The sequence below is a fragment of the Oryctolagus cuniculus genome, chromosome 7 (assembly GCF_051225735.1).
Source record: "Oryctolagus cuniculus isolate XC-2025 breed Fujian yellow rabbit chromosome 7, ASM5122573v1, whole genome shotgun sequence".
In the NCBI taxonomy this organism is placed as follows: domain Eukaryota; kingdom Metazoa; phylum Chordata; class Mammalia; order Lagomorpha; family Leporidae; genus Oryctolagus; species Oryctolagus cuniculus.
The window spans coordinates 137,944,880-137,968,908 of NC_142873.1; the positions used below are offsets into that span (position 1 = coordinate 137,944,880).

The 24,029-nt window shown below is 54.3% G+C and overlaps 1 protein-coding gene across 8 annotated transcripts in view; it reads left to right on the forward strand.

Annotated features, from left to right (window-relative positions):
* KIAA0319L (KIAA0319 like) overlaps positions 1-13,448 on the forward strand; it is a 121,334-nt gene extending 107,886 nt beyond the window's left edge. For all 8 annotated transcript variants that reach the window (XR_016211121.1, XM_070078775.2, XM_051832163.3 and 5 more), the window contains 5 exons: positions 1,120-1,262; positions 1,918-2,040; positions 2,530-2,620; positions 5,028-5,119; positions 12,419-13,448. Coding sequence is in view for 7 of the 8 variants with exons in the window: in XM_070078775.2 (XP_069934876.1) it covers positions 1,120-1,262; positions 1,918-2,040; positions 2,530-2,620; positions 5,028-5,119; positions 12,419-12,606 (637 nt within the window). In the remaining variant the exon portion in view is untranslated. The remainder of the gene's footprint in view (positions 1-1,119; positions 1,263-1,917; positions 2,041-2,529; positions 2,621-5,027; positions 5,120-12,418) is intronic.
* Positions 13,449-24,029: the final 10,581 nt, after the last annotated feature.

Consider the following 24,029-nt stretch of genomic DNA (forward strand, 5'->3'; position numbering starts at 1 on the left):
CAATAGATTAAAAATGCTTGCTACATACATTGCACAGACAGTTCAATAATTAGAACCAAATACAACTGCATTTGAACAATCCCTACTTTTCTCATCCTGCAGGTGGCCATTTGGAATGGGTTGTCTTGTTAGCTGGGCCAGCTAAGGGCATTTTTCAAAAAGTGTATGTATTTATTGGAAGGTAGAAAGAGAGAGAGGGCAAAAGGGGAGAGATACTGATCTTCCAAATGCCTGCAATAGCTAGGGCTGGGCCAGGCTGCAATTCAGAGCCAGGAACTTCATCCAGGTTTCCATGTGGGTGGCAGCGACCCAAGTGTTTGAGCTGTTACCTGCTGCTTCCCAGGGTGCACATTAGCAAGAAGCTGGATTGGAAGCAGAGCTGGGACTTGAACCTGCACTCTGATATGGGATGGGGGGTGGGTGGTTCCTAATGGCAGCTTAACTGTTGTACCATATATCTGCCCCAGCCTAGGGTGTTTTCAAAAGAATAGGCTTTGGGGTGGCCATTGTGGCACAGCAGGTTAAAGCCACCTCTTAGGACTCCTGTGTGCCGTATTAGGATGCCCTTTTCAGTCCTGGCTACTCTACTCCTCATCCAGCTCCCTGCTAATGGGCCTGGCAGCAGCAGGTGATGGCTCAGGTACTTGAGTTCCTGCCACCCATATGGGGGGCCCAGATAGAGCTCTCTAGCTGCTGGCTTCAGCCTGGCCCAGTCCTGACTGTTACAGGCCTTTTTAAGAGGTGGATCAATGGATTGAAGATTTCTTTCTCTGTCTTCCTCTGTCACTCTGCCTTTTGTAAATAAATAAATAAATAAATAAGTCTCTAAAAAAGAAATAGAGTAATGGGCTTTGGAGTCAGACATAGCAGAGTTGGGATCTGGCTCTGCCGTAACTAACTGTGTGACCTTGGGCAAGTTACCTAACCCCTCTGAGTTCTAGTGTTGTCTCTGTAACGGAGACGACGCTGCTAACGCGTTCCTCGTGGGCTTGCCGCGGCGGGGTGTGCATGTACTTAGCACAGCGTCCGGCACAAACAGAGGGTGCTGGGCGAATGGTGGCTGCTGCTGCTGTGGTCCTGGACAGCCTCAGCTCATTCACGCTGTTGGTGTCTCCACAGCACCAAGATGGTGTTTTTTGTTCAGAACGAGCCTGCCCACCAGATCTTCAAAGGCCATCAGGTGGCAGCGATGCTCAAGAGCGAGCTGCGGAAGCAGAAGGCCGACTTCCTGATATTCGGAGCCCTGGAGATCAGCACCGTCAGTGAGTGCCCCGCCCCGCCTTCTCCCCTTTCCCCGGGAACACGGACTCAGTCATTTTCCTCCACTGCCATTGTCCTGAGAGTCCTGGTTTGCTGCGGGTGCCTGAGCCCAGGGCTGTGGGCCGCTTGGGAAAGCTCAAAGGGGCTCCAGCGGGGGCTCCCTGGGGGAGGGGGTCCCTCTGTACTCTCACTCACTTCACACTCCCTCCATCACGAAGGTAGGCATCAGGCACAGAAGACGTGGCTTTGAGACAACAGACCACAGATAGCTGCATGTCACATCATGTGACAGTGTCATCTTTACTCATTCACTCCTAGATCTTGTTACTTAATGTTTTATTGGACACACACATATGATTTCAAATATTTGTGTTCTTAAGTATCTCAAAACCATGTTCCATATACTTTCTTTCCTTTGTAATATGATACGTGTTTTATTTTTGTAATTGTATTCTTCTCTGAAGGGGTGGCAGTTGGGGGATGGGGAGTGCCTGGCCAGCGGCCTCTGACTGTTCGCGTTGTACATCTCTGGGGCCATGCTGAGGGGCGCCTGGGTCAGATGTCCAGGCAGCTTCCCCGAGGAACATTAGGCCCTGCATGCTGGCGACCCCCTGCCTGTGACCCTTGTTGGCCTTTTCCCTCCCCTGCCACCATCAGCGTGTCAGCTCAACTGTTCAGACCATGGCCACTGCGACTCGTTCACCAAGCGCTGTATCTGTGACCCGTTTTGGATGGAGAATTTCATCAAGGTGCAGCTGAGAGATGGAGACAGCAACTGTGGTGAGCTGCTGGGCGGCGCTGGGCCCACTGGTTTGGCAGGGAGGGTGGTTCTGCACCCAGTGGGTGGGTGTGGCGCTTCTGAGGCTCAGGAGTCAGCAAGGAGAGGAACTTCGTGTGCTTTTTGTTTGCAGAGGACTTTTATTTCCCTCCTCTGCACCTGCTCAAGGTTAGAGGAGAGCCCTGAGGCAGGACCAACTGCGAGGGCGCCTGTCTCTGGGAGGCCTGCACATTGCGGCCTGAGGGAGGCCTCCTTCCCCTCTCCTCAGCTCCTCGCAGGCTCTATCCCTGCTGGGAGTCTCAGAGCTCACCCAAAGCGGGGCCATCTCAGAAGGGTTAAGCCCTTAGCTGTCCTGAATGCCAGTGGCTCACCTATCCTGGGGAGCCTGGGAACGTTCTTGTCTGCGGGGTAAAGCCACACCCTGCCCAAAGTGGGGCGGCCCACACCTCCCTTCCGACCTCTTGCCCGGCCCTCGATGGTTTTCCTGGCAGAGTGGAGCGTGCTGTATGTTATCATCGCCACCTTTGTCATCATCGTTGCCTTGGGAATCCTGTCTTGGACCATGATCTGCTGCTGCAAGAGGTAAGATGGCTCTCCTGTGGAATCCATCTATGAGGTCGTTAGCCCCGTCCACATGGACTGACTGTGCTGGTCCCCAGTCAAAGTTAGGGTTGGTTTGGACACTACCCCCATCCTGTACCCAAGACATGGACTGGCAAATTTTTCCACTTCAACACTGCCAAGGCCAGAAGCACATCCTGCAGTCCCGTGGCTGTCTCCACTGTGGTTTGTGGCCACCTGGAAACCATGTCTGGGGCCACAGTGAGCAGCAGGGCCTGGGTCAGCTCTCTAAGGTGTGTGTCCTTGCACGCTGCACACTCAGCACAGCCACAGGCGTTCTGTGTCTGCCTTCCGCTCTGCAGGAGCGCGGGCTCACGCTTCTCACACTGGCGAGCGAGGGCCTGGGTTCCTGAGGATGAGCTGTCCTAGTGTCTCATTTGAGCCTTCCTATCTACTTGGACAGTAGTTCAGTTAACAGCTACAACATCTTCTTCCTTTTTTTGTTTAATGTGAAATTCATAGGACAAGCTAATCTGTATAATGTTTTTAAAATATATTTATTTATTTGAAATGCAGAGTTATAGAGAGGCAGAGAGAGAGAGAGGTCTTCCACCCTTCTGGTTTACTCCCCAAATGGCCACAATGGCTGGGAGTGGGCCAATCTGAAGCCAGGAGCTTCTTCTGAGCCTCCCGTGTAGGGTGCAGGGGCCCAAGGACTTGGGCCATCTTGTACTGCTTTCCCAGGTTATCAGCAAGGAGTTGGATCGGCAGTAGAGCAGCCAGGACTTGAACCGGTGCCTGTATGGGATGCCAGCACTGCAGGCGGTGGCTTTACCTGGCCCTGTCTTTTTCATCATTGATGATAGTGTGGTTTCTGTGTCTGCTGTGTGCCACAGTAACACTTTTTTTTTTTTTTTTTTTTTTTATTTATTTGAAAGGCAGAGTTACAGAGAGGCAGAGAGAGAGAGACAGACAGACAGAGAGGTCTTCCATCTGCTGATTCACTCCCAAGATGGCTGCAATGGCCAGAGCTGTGCTGATCTGAAGCCAGGAGCCAGGAGCTTCTTTTGGGTCTCCCACATGGGTGCAGGAGCACAAGAACTTAAGACATTTTCCACTGCTTTCCTAGGCCATAGCAGAGAGCTGGATCAGAAGTTAGCAGCTGGGTCTCGAGCTGGGCCCTGTATGGGATGCCAGCACTGCAGGCTGCGGCTTTACCCGCTATGCCACAGCACTGGCCCCAGCGCCTTGTTTATTAGTGCACAGCACCTTTTCCCGTTTTATAGATGAGAGAGCTTCGGCTTAGCAAAATTGTATCACCTGTCCAAGGACAAAGTTGGTAAGTGACAGGGCCAGGATTCGCCCTGCAGTATAATCTCCCAGACAGCTTAGAAAATTAAAAGAATGAAGGCAGATGTCCACCAGCTGAAGACAATCACCACTTAGGATTTGGTTGGGCTAATGGGTACCTTCTCGCACCCCCTCAAGCAGAAGGTTTTGTTTTCTTTACTCTCTCTCTCTCTCTCTAATTTACTTATTTGAAAGGCAGAGAGGCCGGCGCCATGGCTCACTAGGCTAATCCTCCTCCTGTGGCGCCAGCACCTCGGGTTCTAGTCCTGGGTGGGGTGCCGGATTCTGTCCTGGTTGCCCCTCTTCCAGGCCAGCTCTCTGCTGTGGCCAGGGAGTGCAGTGGAGGATGGCCCAAGTGCTTGGGCCCTGCACCCCATGGGAGACCAGGAGAAGCACCTGGCTCCTGCTTCAGATCTGCGCAGCACGCCGGCCGTGGCAGCCATTTGGGGGGTGAACCAACGGAAGGAAGACCTTTCTCTCTCTCACTGTCCACTCTGCCTGTCCAAAAAAAAATAAATAAATAAAATAAAATAAAAAAGGCAGAGAGAGACATAGCTCTAGAGGGAGCACTCACATCTGCTGGTTCACTCCTGAAATGCCCACAATGACTGGGACTGGACCGGGGACAAAGCCAAGAGCCAAAAACTCAACCCACGCCTATCATGTGGGTGGCAGGAACCCAGTCACTTGAGACATCACTGTCGCCTCCTGGGCTCTGCATCAGTAGAATGTCACTGAGGAGCAGGAGCCGGAGGCTGAACCCCAGCGCTCTCCCGGGGCGTGGGTGGCCTAAGTGGCGTCTTAACCACTAGGCCAAATACCTGCCCCACTTTACATTCTGATGGCTCTGACCGCCTGTGCCGCGGTGGAGCGGCCAGTTTGTACTGAGATGGTCATAGTTCCCTTGCCTTTCCCCAGGATTGAAGGGCAAATCCCAGGTGCTGCCTTCCCTGACGGAGAAGTGCAGAGACCCCTCCTCCCACTGGGCAGCCTGAGACAGCTGCTTGTGCATCTGGCCCTCATCCTGAGTCTCACATGGAACCACTTTCTCAAGCAGGGTGGGAATTGTGTTTTTTAGGCAAAAAGGAAAACCCAAGAGGAAAAGCAGGTACAAGATCCTGGATGCCACTGATCAGGAGAGCCTGGAGCTGAAGCCGACCTCCCGAGCAGGTAGGGCCCTGGACACTGGGCGCTCTGCCTGCGGTCCTCCTCGTGGGGTTGCCTCCATCTGTGCTGGGAAAACGTGTTGTTCCCTTGCTTGGGGGGCAGGGCTGCATTCACCCTGGCTGGCAGGACTCAGGCACAGAACAGGCTGGCTCCAGGGGTCCCTGTTCAGTGCCCCGTCAGTTTGCAGGGGGCCAGGCCTCCTGCTTTCCTTTGCTTGCTCCTTCTTGGTTTCTCACCCGGGTTCTGGGGCCCTGGTCTCTCATGCCTGATGACAGTGACAGGGGCACAGGCAGCAACTGCCGGCTCACTTCCTCTTCTGCCAGCCTTCCCCTCCTGTCTTCCTCGCGCCAGTGTGTCCCCAGCCTCCGTCAGGTGAGCAGGTGCATTGGGCTCAACTGAAGCCTGCCTCCCACTGCAGGGATTTCCTGCTGCACAAGCACTGAGATGACTTGGGGCGGCGGGGCTGGGGGAAATGGGACAGGCAGTGGCCTCTCTCCCTTGCTGGGCTCAGACACGTGGTGGGGTTCCCACCATCAAGGATGCCACAGGACAGCCATCAGTCTGCTTATGGGAGCAAGTAGTTGGGAAAATCTCTCCGGTCCTGAAAACTTTGTTTTGGGGAGAGGCTGTGGACACAGTGTCCTCAGCCCAGGCCCTGCCCTCACAGAAGCGGAACCTAGAAAGGAAGCAAAGGCGCCTCTGCAGAGGCTCTGCCCCTGCACTTCCCTGCAGCTCAGGTAGTGTCCCTGTGGCCGGGGGCTTCAGGGAGTCCCAGAAAAGCAGAGCACTCAGCACAGACATCCTGAAGATGAAGGCCCAGAGGCGCAGGTGTGTGCAGGCTGTGCCCACACAGTGCCAGGGTGTTTTTTTTTTTTTTTTTTTTTTTTTTTTTTTTTTTTGACAGGCAGAGTTAGACAGTAAGAGAAAGAGACAGAGACAGAGAGAGAGAGAGAGAGACAGAGAGACAGACAGAAAGGTCTTCCTTCCGTTGGTTCACCCCCCAAATGGCCACTGTGGCTGGCACGCTGTGCTGATCCAAAGCCAGGAGCCAGGTGCTTCCTCCTGGTCTCCCATGCGGGTGCAGGGCCCAAGCACTTGGGCCATCCTCCACTGCACTCCCGGGCCACAGCAGAGAGCTGGCCTGGAAGAGGGGCAACCGGGACAGAATCCGGCGTCCCGACTGGGACTAGAACCCGAGGTGCTGGCGCCGCAGGCGGAGGATTAGCCAGGTGAGCTGCGGCTCCGGCCGCAAGGGTCATCTTTATGCTTCTCTGAAGATATCTTTGACTTGAACTTTCCAGCCCAAATCGAGAACTTTCTGTCTGGCTGAGCTGGCCTTTGTGAGCCTTTCTGGCCTCTTTTTCAAATTCATTCATTCATTCATTCTTAATTATTTTTATTTATTTTTTAAATTTATTTTTTAAGGAATACAAATTTCCTAAGTACAACTTTAGGAATATAGTTATTCTTCCCACCATATCAGCCCTCCCACCCACACTCCCACCCCTCCTCCTCCTCCCCCCTCTCTCCTTGCCAGTCCCATTCTTCATTAAGATTCATTTTCAGTTAACCTTGTACACAGAAGACCAACTCAAAGTAAAGGTTTCAACAATTTGCACACAGACACACAAACTGAGAACTGGTTTTCCAGTTAACTCTCAACACAACTCATTGAGGACAGAGGTCCTGCATGGGGAGTTAGTGCACAGTGACTCCTGTTGTTAATTTAACAGTTAACACTTGTGTATGACGTCAGTGACGTCAGCTCTTGACATGAGCTGTCTAGGCTGTGGAAGCCTTTTGAGTCCACAAACTCTATCAGTATTTGGGCACCACCAAGCTTAATGGGAGTTGAGTCCCATGACAAGTTTTCAATCTGTACCCTTAGAAGTAAGTCCGTAGGAATGTATGTAGATGTTGTAATATACAGCTTTACAGTTACAAACTTCCTTCTCCCTTATTCCCACTCTTACTTTGTACTAAGATCTATTTTCTTTTTTTTCCTTTTTGGCAGGCAGAGTAGATAGAGAGAGACAGAGAGGAAGGTCTTCCTTTTGCCATTGGTTCACCCTCAATGGCTGCCGCGGCCAGTGTGCTGTGGCCAGCGCACTGCACTGATCCGAAGGCAGGAGCCAGGTGCTTCTCCTGGTCTCCCATGGGGTTCAGGGCCCACATACTTGGGCCATCCTCCACTGCACTCCCGGGCCACAGCAGAGAGCTGGCCTGGAAGAGGAGCAACCGGGACAGAATCCGTTGCCCCGACCAGGACTAGAACCCGATGTGCTGGCGCCGCAGGCAGAGGATTAGCCTATTGAGCCGCGGCGCCGGCCCTAAGATCTATTTTCAATTGACTTTATACACGTATGATTAATTCTATGTTAAGTGTTCAACAAATAGAATGAAGAAAAAAAGATGAAAAAAACAAAGAAAATGAAACTGTTCTCGACAATCAAAACAAGGGCAGCTCAAATCATCATTTAGACCTTTAATCCATGTTGAATGGATTTTTTTGTAAGGCACAGGGAGGGGTCCTGCTTCACACCCTGCCTGTGGAAATCCAGTTTTCCCAACACCCTTTGTGGAAGAGACTGTCCTTGCTCCAGGGATTGGTGTTAGCTCCTTGGTCAAATATAAGTCGGTTGTAGATGTTTGGATTGATTTCTGGTGTTTCTGTTCTGTTCCATTGGTCTGTTTTTGTACCAGTACCAGGCTGTTTTGATTATAACTGCCTTGTAGTATGTCTTGAAATCTAGTACTGTGAAGCCTCTAGCTTTGGTTTTGTTCTGTAAGATTGCTTTAGCTATTCGAGGTCTCCTGTGCCTCCATATGAATTTCAGCATCATTTTTTTCTAGATCTGAGAAGAATGTCTTTGGTATTTTGATTGGTATCACATTGAATCTGTAAATTGCTTTCAGAAGAATGGACATTTTGATGATATTGATTCTTCCAATCCATGAACATGGAAGATTTTTCCATGTAGGTCTACTGTGTCCCTTTAATTTAGGTAGAGTTTCCTCTGCCATTTTCTCTGTAACTCTTCCTGAGACTGCCTTCTCCCCAGGTTTTTTAAACTATCTTCTCTCGGACTAGAGCATTAAGCTCCCTCCCTACTCCACCACCTTGGAATCCCCTCCCCTTTTTTTAAAATATTTATTTTATTTTATTTTGAAAGGGAGAATTACAGAGAGGCAGAGAGAGAGAGAGAGAGAGAGAGAAAGAGAGAGAGAGTCTTCCATCCACTGGTTCACTCCCCAGATGGCCGCCGTGGCTGGAGCTGTGCCGATCCAAAGCCAGGAGCCAGGACCTTCTTCTGGGTCTCCCATGCGGCCTTGGGCTTTTCTGGGATGTTTGTTTCTGCTGATTTCCCTCTCCCGAGAACTCGGTCTCTGCACAGGAAGCTCCTTCGGACCCGCGCCCCTACCCTCCGGGAGTTCCGCACTCGCTCTTTACCCGCCTCGGGCTCGGCCTTGGTCTCACGCTGTAGTGATGCGTTAGGTGTCTGTCTGACGTCTTACCAGTGAAGTCAGTGAAGCCTCGAGGACAGGACTGCCCCTCATTCATCTGTGAATGCAGTGCGAGACCAGTGCGTGCAGGCCCTGGCCCCACTCTGCTCCCTCCTTGAGAACGACAGACTCTGCTCTTGTGTAGCGTGTGTCAGCGACATTAAATACACTCACACATACATGAAACATGACAGCGGAAGGGCTTTATGAATTATGCTTAAGGAGTGAGGCAGGCAGAGACTCCAGGAAATTGCACTGTGGGCAGAGTAGCAAAGTCAGTGGAGGCCCAGCTGCTGGAAGGAGCGGAGCACGTCTGTGAGCCGGGGCAGAGTGGCCTGAGGCCGCAAGGGTGAGCGGGCACCTCGCCCGCAGTTCCTCTGAGAGCAGTGGGAGCCAGCGGCCGTTTGTTCAGGGGTGGATGGTGTGACTTGATTTACATTTATATATACATATTTTATATATATATTTTAAATATTTACTTGAGAGGCAGAGTTACAGTTGGAGAGAGAGAAAGAAAAAGAGGTCTTCCATCTGCTGGTTCACTCCCCAAATGGCCATGATGGCTGGAGCTGGGCTAATCTGAACCAGGAGCCAGGAGCTTCTCCCCAATCTCCCATGCAGGTGCAGGGCCCAAGGACTTGGGCCATCGTCCACTGCCTTCCCAGGCCATATAGCTGGGAGCTGGATCAGAAGTTGAGCAGCTGAGACTGAACTGGATCCCACTCATAGGGGATGCCGGCGTCACAGGAGGAGGCTGAGCCTAGCACGCCACAGCGCCAGCCTGGATTGAATTTGTGTTTTTAAAAAGAGACCTGTGGCTGATGTGTGAAGGACTGCAGACGGCAGGAGGAGCAAAAGGAGACAGGACAAGATGTGCCTGTGGGAGAAGGAGACGGGACAAGATGTGCCTGTGGGAGAGGGAGACGGGACAAGATGTGCCTGTGGGAGAGGGAGACGGGACAAGATGTGCCTGTGGGAGAAGGAGACGGGACAAGATGTGCCTGTGGGAGAGGGTGGGGAGATAGGCAGACGAGGGGCAGTCCAGACATGCTGGAGGAAGACTTGATGAGGCTGTGATGTGTTGGCCAAGTGGGGAGAGAGGAAAGGAGACGTGAGGGGCGGCTCCCAAGCTTCTGCTTGGGCTGGAACGGCTGGAGAGGAGGTGCAGAAGGCCAGTGTGTGGTTTAGGAGTTACAGAGGGAGTTGAGGACATGAGGCTGGAGGGTTGATGGGGCCGATTGTGGAAAATTCGGAGAATCGGCTGAGCAGGCAGTCCTTTGTCCTGATGCTGATGAGATGTGACATCTTGAAGGTGCTGGCTTGGGAAACCACAAAGCCTTCTTAGGCAGGGAGGCCAGCAAGGGGATTTTTGCAGTGGCTGGAGGAGGAGGTAGTGATGGTGGAAGTAGTGTGGTGTCAGTGAGGCGGAGGGGCAGGAGAGTGAAGGCTGACTTCCGCCGGGAGAGAGGATGACGGCACCACTGACAGCATCAGGACCTGGGGGCGGTGTTTGGGTTAGAGTAGATGAGTTAAACTGAACTCAGCAGAACAGTCCGGACTGCAAGTGTAGACGGGGGAATCTCCTTCCCGCTGGTGAGGGTCACTCCCCTGAAGTGGGTCATGTCCCTGTAGCAGGGTGAGGAACTCGGGAGACCCATCAGCCATGCTGCTGCCACAGGGTCACTCCGGTCACCAGGGCCAGAGTGGACGGTGAGTGAGGGCGGGGGGCAGGTAGAGGCTCAGGATGTTTCGGAGCCCTTGCTAAAGCTGAGCAGTGAAAATGGAGAAGCAGGACAAGGGCAGAGGTGTCCTGGGTGGGGGGTCCTGGCCAGGTCCTGTGGGCAGGCAGTGAGCAGGCGCTGTGGGAGAGGGCTGTTCCGAGGGGCGCAGCCCAGCAGGGAGGCGGGGAGCGCTGGGCAGCCCGCTCTCTGGGCTCTGTGGATACGGCCCGGTCACTAACAGGACGAGCTCAGGACTAGGGACCCTGTCCCCTGTCGTGGGAAGTGAAGGCGTGCAGTGCGGAGCAGCCGGCAGGGGGCGTGTTGCTGACACTCAGCGGCCTTGTTTTGGGTTGGTTTGGTTTTTCTTTTCTATCGATATTTTCAAGACATTCAAAACATTCTGTTCAAGTATTTCAGGTTGAACCAAATGAAATTACTGATGCTTGATTTTTCTTTTGCCCTGTAAGAATGGCCCTTTTAATGGGGTTCAGCCTGATCTGAACAGAAAAGCAGCAACGTCGCTTGCTGGGTTTTCACAGTGAACAGCCCCGCAGAATCGCCGCCCAGAGCCCCTTTTGTGCTTCCAGTGCTGTTCCCACCTCCCCCGGTCACAGGTACCGCCCCGGGCTGGTGAGGAGTAAGCAGTGTCCGCGCCGTCATGCGCATGGCTAAGTCGTGTGTGGGGATGTGTTTATTCGTGGCACACACTGGTGACAGGCGTTGAGTTCTTTCAGTTTTCTTTTTTTAAACTTATTTATTTGGAAGGCAGCATGAGAGAGGGCGAGAGCGAGAGTGCACTTCAGTCTGCTGGTTCACTCCCCAGACGGCCATACCAGCTGGGACTGCGCCAGACCGAAGCCAGGAGCCTAGAACTCCATGTGGGTCTCCCACAGGGGTGCAGGGGCCCAAGCCCTTCGGCCATCCTCCGCGGCTTTACTAGGCCCATTGGCAGGGGCCCGGATTGGAAGTGGAGCAGCCGCACTCACGCTGATGCTGCATATCACAGACGGAGGCTTCATCCACTAGCCCACAGCGCCGGCCCCTCTCCATTTTCTGTCAGATGTGCTGAAGGGTGCTCAGTGCCACAGGCCGAGCGAGCAGGAGCGAGTGGTGGGAGGGCCTTGGGGAGCCAGGAGGAGCTCCTCTTCCTGTGTGGTTCCTCCTTTGCAGCCCTGGCCAAGAGGCTGCTAGTGCACACTGGGAGAACTGGGTGGGGTTCCATGCACCTGGCCTGGTTCGCACACTTGTCACTGTCCCCACCCTATCGGACAGCCCCAGGCTGCCCCTGCTCTTCTGTGGCCTGGTATTCTGCCATCCTGAGACCGGGGCAGATGGCTGCACAGGCCTGTCCAGAACTGTACGGACAGGGCCGGGGCCGTGCAGGCTCCTTGCCGGAGCCCCAGCCTGTGCTGTACCCCGCGGGAGGGGGTGGTTCCGGGTGACAGGTGCAGTCAGCGTCTGGGTGTCCTCAGCCTGAGGAGCCCCGAACGTGCGAACTGTGCCTTTAAGGCGGGCGGAAGAGAACGGCCGCGAACCCTTCGACCTCTTCAGTGTCCTGGGGAGTCACGGCTGCGTGACGCGCTAGATCACGTTGCCTGGGTCACATGCGCCTCACGCGGCCACTGTGGCGTTGTTTTATGTGAAAACGTAAGAGATGGCCATCAGAACAGTGACCTTCCCTTCACTAGATGACTCCCCAAATGCCTGCAACAGCCAGGGCTGGGCCAGGCCCAAACCAGGAGCCTGGAACTCAATCTGGGTCTCCCACGTGAGGGGCAGGCCCTGGGCGCTTGCGCCATCAGCTGCTGCCTCCCAGGGTGTGCATTCGCAGGAAGTTACCCGGAAGCTGAGGAGCCGAGACTTGAACCGGGCCCTGCGATACAGGATGTGGGCGTCCCGAGCAGCTTCTAACTACCGTGCCAAGTGCCCACCTGCCTGGTCACCTTTTTAAGAAAGGAGGGAGGCCAGCTCCCAAGGCCTGTGACTTTCCCTGTGCCTTGGCGCCTGCCCAGACTGCTGGAAGGTGCAGGGCAGACGCGTTGGCCCCTGACGCCAGGTCTCCTCGTCTTCCTTGCAGGCATCAAACAGAAAGGCCCAGTGCTGAGCAGCAGCCTGATGCACTCCGAGTCCGAGCTGGACAGCGATGACGCCATCTTCACGTGGCCAGACCGAGAGAAGGGCAAGCTCCTGCATGGCCAGAATGGCTCTGTGCCCAACGGACAGACCCCGCTGAAGACCAGGAGTCCTCGAGAGGAGGTCTTGTAGCCACCTGGTCTGTGTCCTCAGGGTAGGCATTGGCAGCGCCAGGGCCCAGCGCCTGCTGGCCACTCCACCCCAACCCCCACCGGAATTGCTGGTACTTGAACCCACACGCTCTCCAGGAACCCTGAACGAAGCTGTGAAGGAGAGCTTGTCTCTAAACCTGCCCCGTAGGCCCCGACACCCCAACACGTCCACACCTCAGGGCCTCCCGTTTTGTGGCAGAACTGCCCCTGCCCGAAGGCAGACATTGCCAGCCGGGGCTGCTCCCAGGGCACCGCACACGCCCGGGCACCGGACCGAGCAGAGCCCCGGCCCTGCCCCCTGGCACGGAGCACGCCCTGTCACTGGTGGGGAGCAGGTGCACCCCCTGTGCTCAGCACTGCTGCTGGCGCCCTGCAGACCCAGCTCCTGTCTGGCTGGGGTGGGGGAGACTGGCTCAGGGGAGAGGGATCCTGGCTGCGGGGCCTGGCGGGGGGCCACCCGCTCTCCTCTGGCCAGCACTTGCTGCTGCAGGACTGAACCCCTGCTCCCGGCCTGAGACTACAGGAGACCCACGGCGGCGACACGGGGGGCATATGTGTGACTGCCCGCCGTGGCCCTGTGCCACTGGCTATCTGCTCCCCGGGCCTTCGCATGTGGGCATCAGCTCCTCGCAGGGCTCTCGGCTGCACACTGGGCAACCTCGACTTGGAGACTGAGCCCCCAGATCAGAGCCCCTTGGCTCCTCCACTGAGGTGTCTGCGTGTTGAGCACTGGGAGCTTGGGGGAGTGACTTTCTAAAGAGAAACAATTTCTACTACTGCACTACTGTTGTCGTGAGATGATTAAACAGCTATTGAATTGTGTGCCTGCCTACACTGCTTGACACCACGCCTTAGGCTCCACCCTGGCCCCCACCTGTTGCTCGGGGATGGGTGGGGCCCTGCTGTGCCCTGTGCCTTGTTACCTCCTTAGAGGAGAGTTTGGTCCATCCCTCCCATATCTTTAATGAACACTTTAAAGTAAAGTCAGTCCATGTTCTCCCAGCGCTGGAGCCAGCGCCCTCGGGTCTGTGTGGCCTGTGCGGTTTCTGGCCACCTCTCTTCCCTGGGCTCCCAGGCCAGTCTCAGGGGGCCGCGTGCCCCGATGCGCTCCCTGTGACTGTTCACACAGCACTGGTGTGCGGAGGAGCAGGAGGGCTGGGTGGTCTTGGGTGCTTGAGGAAACGAGGGGCGGGGTCAGGCACAGTGGGCCCACAGAGGGTGATGGGCCGGGCAGCAGCACAGCCCTCCCATGCCAGCACGGGGTCGCTGGGTCTCACTCAGCAGGTCTCGAGTGGGAGCGGGCAGCCTGCCTCCCTAACATCCGGAAGCCTACTCCAAGAACCCGCAGCCAAAACGCACACGTGCAGTGCCGCGGGGTCCCCTCTGGGTAAGGACTGTGGCAGTCCAGGGGTGCACCCGTGCCCAAACAGCCACGGGGCTGGGCTCGGTGAAGGGCGCCTGGGACAGAGTGGCCACATGGCAGCTGGCCTGGACGGAGCTGAAGCAGGCGGCGACGGTGGCGGCCCTGGGCGCCTGCTGCCTTGGGGTGCTCTGGGGGCTGCCGCGAGGTCCTGGTCCCTGGCCCGCAGGAGGCTTCTCGTGGCCACCAGGCCTCACTTCTGTGTCTTGTTTATCTCAGCCACAGCCCACTGAAGGGGACGTGTTTCTCTCAGTGTGAAGGTGAAATAAGTAACTTCTCATCCCCTACTTCGCCTGCCCCTGCTCCATGGCACCAAGTAGGAACCAGTTCTGCTTTCCAGGCTCGGCGCTTGGCGGCTGACTGGGGAGCTGCTTAGGGGAGCCAGGCTGTCAGGGCTCACGACAACCCTTGTCATCCCCAACGCCACCCTCCCAAGATCCTGCCGAGTCCTGGGGCCTTAGCTTGCCAGACTCTCCTCTTCCCTTGCCAAGTCTGATTTCCTAGGAGGCCAGGAGAGGAAATCCTTGTCTGTCTCAGCTCACAGGAAACGCAGTACCACGGGGCTGGAAGCTGCAGCTTCGGTCTTCCTGTTGGTGCCATCGGAACACTGCTGCTCCCGCTCCCAGCTTCCCTTGGCTAATCTGGTAAGTGAAGGTGCTGACGAGGTCCACGCCCTCTGGAAACAGCAGGTGCGTGCCCAGAAGCCCTCAGTCCACACAGCGGGGCCCTGGGCTCCTGCACGATGAGTCCTGCCCGGTTTGAGGGCCGCAGCTCTAACTCCCCCTCCCTCACCTCCAGTCTGTGGTGGGTGGGGTGCGGGCGGTAGCTTCCTAATGCGCCAGATTCCCAGGACCTGGGCTGCCCACTCCTGTGCCTCCCCACAGAGGCCTGGGCAGGGCAGACCCAGTGTGCTGGTGCTACTGGAACAGGAAAATCCGCCACGTACTGCATGGCACGAGGATACCAACAAGGAACAGCCCGAAGTGACCACTCGTGGCAAGGTCGGGCCTGACCAGTGTCTCCACCAACTCCCGGTGCAGACAGAAAGCACCCCTGCAGGGTCCTCCTCATCTTCCCCTTAAGGCTTTGTTTTCCTTTGCTTTTTTTATCTGAAAGGCAGTTGGAAAGCGAGCACTTCCATTCGTTGGTTCAGCCCGCTAAAGGCCCCAATGGCCAGGGCTGGGCCAGGCCCAAGTCAGGAGTCCAAACAATCCAGTGTCCCTGTGGGCGACAGGAACCCAAGTGCTTGGGCCACCCCTGCTGCTCCTGGGCTGCGCACCAAGACCTTCAGCAGCCGCCCGCGGCACTGGTGTGCGCAGCAGGCTGAGCCGCCGCTTGGAGCACGCGTCTCCTTAGGGGCAGTTCCAGTCTCCGCTGCTCGCCTTCTGCTCATGCGCCTGGGAAGGCAGCGGCAGATGGCCCAGAGACTGGGGCCCCTGCGCCCCTGTGGGACATCAGGATGCCTTGTGGCTCCCAGTTCAGCCTTGGGAGTGAACCCGTGGGTGGAAGAGCGCTCTCCTCTGCGGTCACACGCGAGCCTGGGGACCTCACCCCCGAAGGAGGCTGCTCCGTTTAACAGCTCGTGGACGCCCGAGCAGCGTGTGCGGCCACACGCCCTCTGCAGCACGGCTCCGAGACGGAGCTGGGTTTGGGCGGACGAGGAGGGAAAGCGCAGCGCCAGGCCCGTCTCCTTCTCAGCTCTGGCAGAGTCACTGCTGGCAAAGCGGGTTCCGTGTCCGGGACACGCAGTCCACGCTCGCAGCCTTCTCACACAGACGAGAGGTGGCTTCCGTTCTCAGACGCTAGCCTGGGGATCCTGGGACCACGGAGGCGCCAAGATGAAGGAAGCCTGCTCCGGGACCACCGGGATGGCCGCTGGGCTGTCCCCAGAGAAATAAACCTGAAGTTGGGTGGCGGCGGCAGGCAGTTAGCAGGGAGGTGGGGGCAGCTCAGCCCGGGGCTCCACAACAGCACGCGGCCGGCGGTCAGTCCAAGTCCGGAGTCTCGTGCTTCTGGTCTTTCTCTGAGCAGCAAGCACTAACGGCCCCGCCCCTCCCTAGGACAAGGGCAGCACGCTCGGGTCTCGGCAGGGCTGAGCTCACGTGCAGCAGGCAGGGAGAGAGAAGAGACTTCCTCCCCCAGGTCTGCGCCCTGTCTGCTGACAGGAAGTGGCACAAACCCGGCTTGTAGCACAGCCGACTGCACGCTGTGAATGCCTCGGTCCATGATCTTGCGTAAAGCCAGAGCCGGGACAGATCCACGCAGTGTTCCGTCACCCGGGAAGCCGGCTAGGTGGAGGAGAGCTGAGAGCTCCGTGTGCACGCGGCCGCCCACACCTGGAGTCACACCTGGGCTCCCGCCGGAGCAGCCAAGTCAGCTGCGGGCACGTGATGCTCTTGGCACGCGTTAGCTGTCTGAAGAAATCAAGGCACTGAAACAGATCAGATCCCATGCGGCTGAGCAGTGTTGAGTCTTTCCCAGGGAACGCCCTCTGGTCTTGGGGTGCGTCCAGGGGCTCGACTCCGGGGCGACAGGGGCTCCTGTGCCTTCACCTGCTTCCCGCACTCGGCGTTTGGTCTCGCGCTCACCTGCAAGTTCACGAGGCTGCAGCCTCTCCTGGGGTTTTGTAGCAGCTCTAAGAGAATCCACACGGTAACACATCGCAGGTGCCACTCGGCCCGACACCCGGGGAACCTGCCACTCCGGAACACACACAGCCCCGGAGCAGGGCTCCTGCCCTACAAGCGCCCCTCAGTGGTTAGCAGACAGCAGTGGAGAACCCAGACCGTAACCCCCGCGGTCTCCACACTGCCCCTGCAAGCCCGCTCTCAAAACCATGACGCGCTTTGCAACGGAGTCCTCTTTGGCCATATTAAATGCCACTTTCTTACTCCAAAAAGCAACATAAACTTCAGCATCTGAAACACACAGGCATGCGAGCGAGCGAGCTCATGGTCACAGCCCTGGTCCCTGTCACAGTCTGCATGCACTTCACGGTGCGCTGACATCAGCAGAGTCACGGGGGGGGGGGGGGCGGTGACATCAGCAGTCGTTGGCGGGGGGGGGGGGGGGGTACCGGGCAAGACAAGGGCAGACTGTCACTGCTGGCTGCTGCGGGCGGGCACCCGTCGGACCTGACCAGGCAGGCTCCCGGGGGCTACTACTTGGGTACAGAACAATGAGAAGCAATTAAAATGCTGCACCATGACTTACTCGATGGGGTGGGGTGGTGACTGAGGTCATCCAAGGTCCCTGTTAAGTTTAAGCCAGGCATTCATGTATCGAGACAGTCTCTATAAAGATTCACAACTTGAATATGTAACATCTAAAGCATACTGGGAGAGAAGTTATTTTTAACCAGCCAATGAAAAAGCAGGAATGGAGGTGAAAACATCAGCATTCCAAATCTGACTACTGGGGGCCGGCACTGTGGTGTCATGGGCTAAGTCTCTGAGACACTGGCATCCCACATGGCTGCTGGTTTGAGTCCCAGCTGATCCACTTCTGATCCAGCTGCTGTCTAAGGCACCTGGGAAAGCAGCAGAAGATGGCCCAAATGCTTGGGTCCCTGCACCCACATGGGAGACCCAGATGAAGCTCCTGGCTTCGGTCTGGCCATTGTGGTCATTTGGGGAGGGAACCAGCAGATGGAAGATCTGTCTCTCCTGTCCCCCTCTGTAACTCTACCTTTCAAGTACATACATCTTAAAATAAAAAACAGAATACCAATATCTGACCACTTGGTAGACATGTTACAACGAATACCACCCAGCATAAGCTAAGTAACTAGATGCAACTGTCACACTTCTTGTAGGTCAGAGAGAGATGGAAAACACACGGACAACGGGAACTCTGCTGGGGCTCTGGTTCCTAGGAAGACAACGAAGTAGCTATCGGCTCCCTTCCCCTGGAAGCAGACATCGGAGGCACCACTGCCAAAAATCAAACCACTTAAAGCCCCTCAGGTCTCGGAAGAAGGCCTGAGGAGGTGCAGGTTGGGGTAAACTGGAAAGGGAGCTGGGGCGTCAGTGGGAAGATCAGTCATGTCCCTGGTGGCAGCGGGACCAGCAGCCGTGGTGGGGGAGGAAAGGGCGGGCTGCGCTGTTGCCCGTGACCTCCCTCTCCCTAAGTCAGGCCCTGGGAGGGGTGGTGTGGCTTTGGCCTTTCACCCGGGGGAGCTCCCAGGCCCTCCTGAGGGGCAGAAAACCAACTGCATACTAACAGCTCAAAGAAAATCAGCGCACATGGAAACACCAGCGATCTGAAAAAGGAGCAAGAACCACGTGGGCACAGGCAACGTGGAAACCAGGACAAGTGTGGCAGTGGCGCTGGAGGGCCACCTGACCAGAAGGGAGCAGCGAGAGAAGACAGGACACACACAGCAGCCTCAAAGTGCCAGTGTCTGACGAACACGAGTCCGGGCGAGGGGTGGGATGGGGTGGGGTGCGGAGAACATGAAGAAACACTCAGAGCGCCGCAAGGCCGCGGCCCGGGAGAGCGAAGCGCGGCCGGCGGCTCGGCGGGACGGCGAGGGCTGCCGCGTCCGGGTGCTCAGGGAGAACTGCGACTCCGAATTTCCCCCGGGACAGGCTCGCGCACGCCGGAGCAGTCGAGCCAACCCGGGCGGACAGGCAGCTTCCGAGAGCTCCGCCCACGGATGCGTTCGGAACGCATTCCTGGAGCCGTGAAACAGAAACCCGCGGCCTAGATGGGACGGAGGAAGTCCCGGCGACAAGGGCAGTGGCGACGTTCCTAGACTGCGACAGCTAGGGCTGACAAGAAGGACTGAATTCAGCTAGGACTGAGCCCGCAAGCAGGGGCCGGCGCGGCGAGTAAGCGCCGCTTGCATCGCACACGGCGCCGCCGGCGGCTCCGCTTCTGCCCTGGGGGAGGCCGCGGAGGAAGGCACCAGAGCTGTTCCCGCAGCCGTCGGGGGGGGGGGGGGGCTAGAGGATGGCAGGTCGCTCGCTATCGCTCTGCTTCCAAGTAAGGAGCTAAATCTAAGGGAAAAACAAACCCCAGACCAAGTTCCCCCAAAATGTCAACAAGGCGAGGGTAGGCAAGACCAAAGAAACAAAGAAAAGTTCAACCAACAGGGGCCAACCAACATGAACGGTATTAGAGGTAACTGCCAGTCCTGAGAGCAGAGGGACTGCAAGTAGATGGAGAGTACACTCCCCGAAGGAAAGCAGGGGGCACCCACAAAGCACAGGAAATGGGGGCTGGGGTGGGGGCCCCGCAGTAATTCAAACACGTAAACATTTTTAGCCTCTCCCGCTCCTCCCCGCCCACCGCCCCGCACCCCGCCCGGCCTGCGTAGGGTGTAAGCCTGCGATGCTGGAACGTGACTGACTGAGAAAACAGTTCACTCACAGGGCTCCCGGGCAAGGACTGATGAGCAAGTTAAAGAGGAAGGCCAGAGGGCGCCCTCGTGTACGCTGCCGACAGAAGCACGGTCGGCTGTGCCTCACTGACCAGGGAGAGGCCGACGCGTGCCCCCGGTGTTCAGCACTGGGACTCGACCGAGAGGTGGCTGAGGAAGCAAGATTTACTGTATCTGATAAACGATTCAATGCTAAAAAGAACGTGGAAGACGACGTGGAAGAGAGCAGTGAAGGAAATTTTGAATCGTAGCTATTAATCTCAGCTGCAGCTTGAAACTGACACGACAGCAGGCAGGGAAAGAGAGCATGGTTAATGGTGCGCTACAAAAGGAAGTGAGAGGGGCCCAGCCTTGCAGCGTGGCAATTAGAGCCGCAGCCTACAATGCCGGCGCCACACACGGGTTGAGTCCCTGCTAATGGCCTGGGAAAGCAGCAGAGGATGGTCCAAGTGCTTGGGCTCCTGCTATCCATATGGGAGACCTGGTTCCTGGCTTCAGGCTGGCCCAGCCTCGGCCATTATAGCCAAATGGGCAGTGAACCAGTGGATGGAAGATCTCTCCGTGTCTCTCCCTCTTTCAGATAAATAAATCATTCTTAAAAAAAAAAAAAAAAGTGAGAAAACACCTGGCCCCAACCGATGATGCTGTCCTCACATCTTAATCTGGGAACTCAGCCAGCACAGTGGGGAGAGGTTCGGAACGTTGATGAATCAGAATCACTTTCAAGACACAAGAAAAACTCACAACAAAGAAAGCAATCATTCAACTTGGTACATTAAAAATATGAACAACAGGAGAAAATAACAAAGAAACAAGAGCAATGCCATCAGAATAATATGAAAGAGAGAAGACTGACAAAACCAAAAGCTGGTTAGGACAGGTAGACTGAGAAGAGAAGATGCAAATGAAACACAGAATGGAAGGAAGTGAGTAGAACTACACCACAGTAAACTGGGACACACAGAAGAAAACGAGAAACCTGTAGAGAAACATAAAAATCCAAAGTGGCAAGACTTTCAAAACTCGAGTGGATCAGTTTTTAAAAGTAAATTAAAAAGGTAAAGGCCCTTAAAAAAAAAACACAACTGAAAGTTTTACAGTTTGACTATTCTCAAATCGTGAGTCAGCTGTTAGACAAAACGGACAAGGATCTGCAGTTGTTTTTGAGACCAGTGTTAGAGTCATCCCAAAACCAAATAAGGAGAATTGAAGATGGAAAAAAAAAACCCTTAAGAAACATTTTACTCATGTCTAGAGATGCAACAAAAATGAAATAAAAAATAATCAGCTAGCTATGTCTACTAGTGGGTGCTTACAAAAATATCAACATGGTCTGATCGAAGGAATTCAAGAGTAGTAGAACGTCAGGAAACCTTCACCAAACTTCACAACTTCGATAAAAGTATAACTGCAACAACAGATGTAAAAAAAGTATCTGGTAAATTCAACTTTTTTATTTTTTATTTATTTTTTGACAGGCAGAGTGGACAGTGAGAGAGAGAGAGACAGAAAGGTCTTCCTTTGCCGTTGGTTCACCCTCCAATGGCCGCTGCGGCCGGCGCTCTGCGGCTAGCGCACCGCGCTGATCCGAAGGCAGGAGCCAGGTGCTTCTCCTGGTCTCCCATGGGGTGCAGGGCCCAAGGACTTGGGCCATCCTCCACTGCACTCCCTGGCCACAGCAGAGAGCTGGCCTGGAAGAGGGGCAACTGGGATAGAATCCGGCGCCCTGACTGGGACTAGAACCCAGTGTGCCGGCGCCGCAAGGCGGAGGATTAGCCTAGTGAGCCGTGGCGCCGGCCAAATTCAACTTTTTAATTTATAATTAAAACTCATAGCAAACCTGGAAGAGAATAACCTTGAGGTGATAAAGGCTATATATCTAATCCAAAAGTGTGTAAAATACACATAAATACACACGAATGGAATTAAAAGTCTATTTCGATGTAAAAAATTTTTTTTCATACTAGTTGGAAAACATACAATGCAAAAACTATGCATGGCGTTCAAAGTTGGTTTTGCACCAAAATAAACTGTACTTTGAATTCCGTTTACCAACTTTCTGAAGTATTCTCATCTATGATATATCACTGATCAGGGTGGTTCACTGAATGAATTAAGATAGGAACTGTCCACTGCACAGACACCAGAAGCAAGCACTTGATAATGCACCTCTCCTACTGAATGGGCGAGAGGTTGAAGGCCGCCCTCCAGGCCTCCTGCAGGCTGAGAGCAGGTGCAGGCCCACATCTACTCCTCTTCTGTGTGAGGCCCTTTGTATTCCCACACTACCACCAGCACTTGGCAACAGCCATTTCTCTTAAGTGATAGCTCTTAGAAAAAATCCCAATGACTGAGTGTGAGCATCTCTTCATAGACTCATCACCCTTTGGGGCTTTTCTTTTAGCAACTACTCATTATCTTTTATTCAATTTTTATGATTCAGCAGTTTTTTGCATTTTCCAGACAAATCTTTCGGTGGATTTAAACTTTTCAAGTGTCTTTTTAAACTGAATTTGTTAACATTAGCCTTTACTGAACAGGAATCTTTAATTTTTGATGTACCAAATCTTTAATTTTCCCCCATTTTACATGAATTGTGCTTTGGGGGTTTTACTTAAGCTCATCCCTATGTCTAAATCACAATAAAATTCACCTGTTTCCTGTTAATTTTAGTAATCTTACCTTTCACATTTAGATACTAAACTGATTCAACAGTCTCTCTGCACACAAATGCTAGTTAGGGATCCTTTTATTTTCTTCCATGTAAAAAGCCAGTTTTCCAGCTAAAACAAACATAGGAGTCTTGTGTATTATTTAATTACTAAACTCTATACTGGCACCCTTTCAATTATATTACCTAATGAATTACAGCTCTTGTAGAAAATTGCTTGGGGGCCGGTGCCTTGGCTCAATAGGCTAATCCTCCGCCTGCTAATCCTCCTTTCTACTGTGGCCCGGGAAGGCAGTGGAGGATGACCCAAGTGCTTGGGCCCTGCATCCCATGGGAGACCAGGAGAAGCACCTGGCTCCTGCCTTCGGATCAGCGCGGTGCGCCGGCCGCAGCGCACCGGCCGCAGCAGCCATTGGGGAGTGAACCAATGGCAAAGGAAGACCTTTCTCTCTGTCTCTCTCACTGTCCACTCTGCCTGTCAAAAAAAAAAAAAAAAAAAAAAAGAAAGAAAAAAAAATTGCTTGGAACTTATTTTGTATCTAGTGAGCTATTTTAATCATTGGTTAACCCTGTTCCTTCTTTATATACTCTGAACACCTGAAAATAGTGACTTTTTTTTTGACAGGCAGAGTGGACAGTGAGAGAGAGACAGAGAGAAAGGTCTTCCTTTGCCGTTGGTTCACCCCCTAATGGCCGCTGCGGCCAGCACACCGCCCTGATCTGAAGCCAGGAGCCAGGTACTTCTCCTGGTCTCCCATGGGGTGCAGGGCCCAAGAACCTGGGCTGTCCTCCACTGCACTCCCGGGTCACAGCAGAGAGCTGGACTGGAAGAGGAGTGACCGGGACAGAATTCGGTGCCCTATCTGGGACCAGAACTCGGGATGCTGGCACCGCAGGTGGAGGATTAGCCTAGCGAGCCACGGCGCCGGCCAATAGTGAATTTCAAATGAAGCGTTTCATTTATTACCTTTCAGTATGATAATGTTTCTCTTTCTTCCTTACAGCTGTGCTCAGAACGTCCAGTTCTGCCGCACAGTGATGTGACAGTGTATGAGTTATGTACCTGGCTGCTGCTCCAACGGAGACTAGCCACAGAGTCCTGAGTAAGAAGAAACCTTTCTTGGAGGAAGGTCTGAGCTGGCAGCCAGCCCAGGAGGAGATGGGCGGCGCCTCTGTACAGAGCTTCCTGGGCTTCCCCTGTTACTCTTCCCACCGCAAGCACGCTCAAGTGCCAGCCCACAGGAATGGACAGGGAGCAGATGGCGAACTTACTCCTTTCAAGGGGGAGCCCTGGCTGTTTTTAAGCTCATCTCTGCTTCCATCCCAATGGCCAAAACTCGATTCCATGTTCACTCCTAGCTGCAAGGTAGTCTGAAAAACACATTCTTGCCAACAGAGCTGCTGGCTAGCTAACACTCACGGAGAAGCAGGATCTGTTAATAAAGTTCAGAAGTAGAGAAACGGATATTGTTGTCTGGTTCCTAAAGTGATGATGTGTAACCACTACCCAGAGAAAACAGCTTCAGGGATCATGGGTTTGCTTCCAATTAAAAAATAAATTCCAACACACGCTCTTTCTGTACCTGTTGCTTTTTGCTTTTCCAATGTAGTAAAGCCATACATCAGTGGGCTTCTGTGACGCTGATCACTACTGACATGTACATAAATACAAGATTGAAGAACGTAGGATTTTTATTATAGTAATCATTCTAAATACCTGATTCAAATACACAGAACTGGTCATATGGAAAGTATGTTTTACAGAATCCAAAGTGTTGAACTTAGAAATATTCAGACTGCACAGAGGAAGGAACATTTATTTAAAGTCTCCATACACGCTAGGCCGTTTATTAAAAATAGCTGACATTTGAAAGCCTGCCATGTGCCAGGCACAACCGCCTGGAAGGAGCTATCACTATGTCTGCTTTG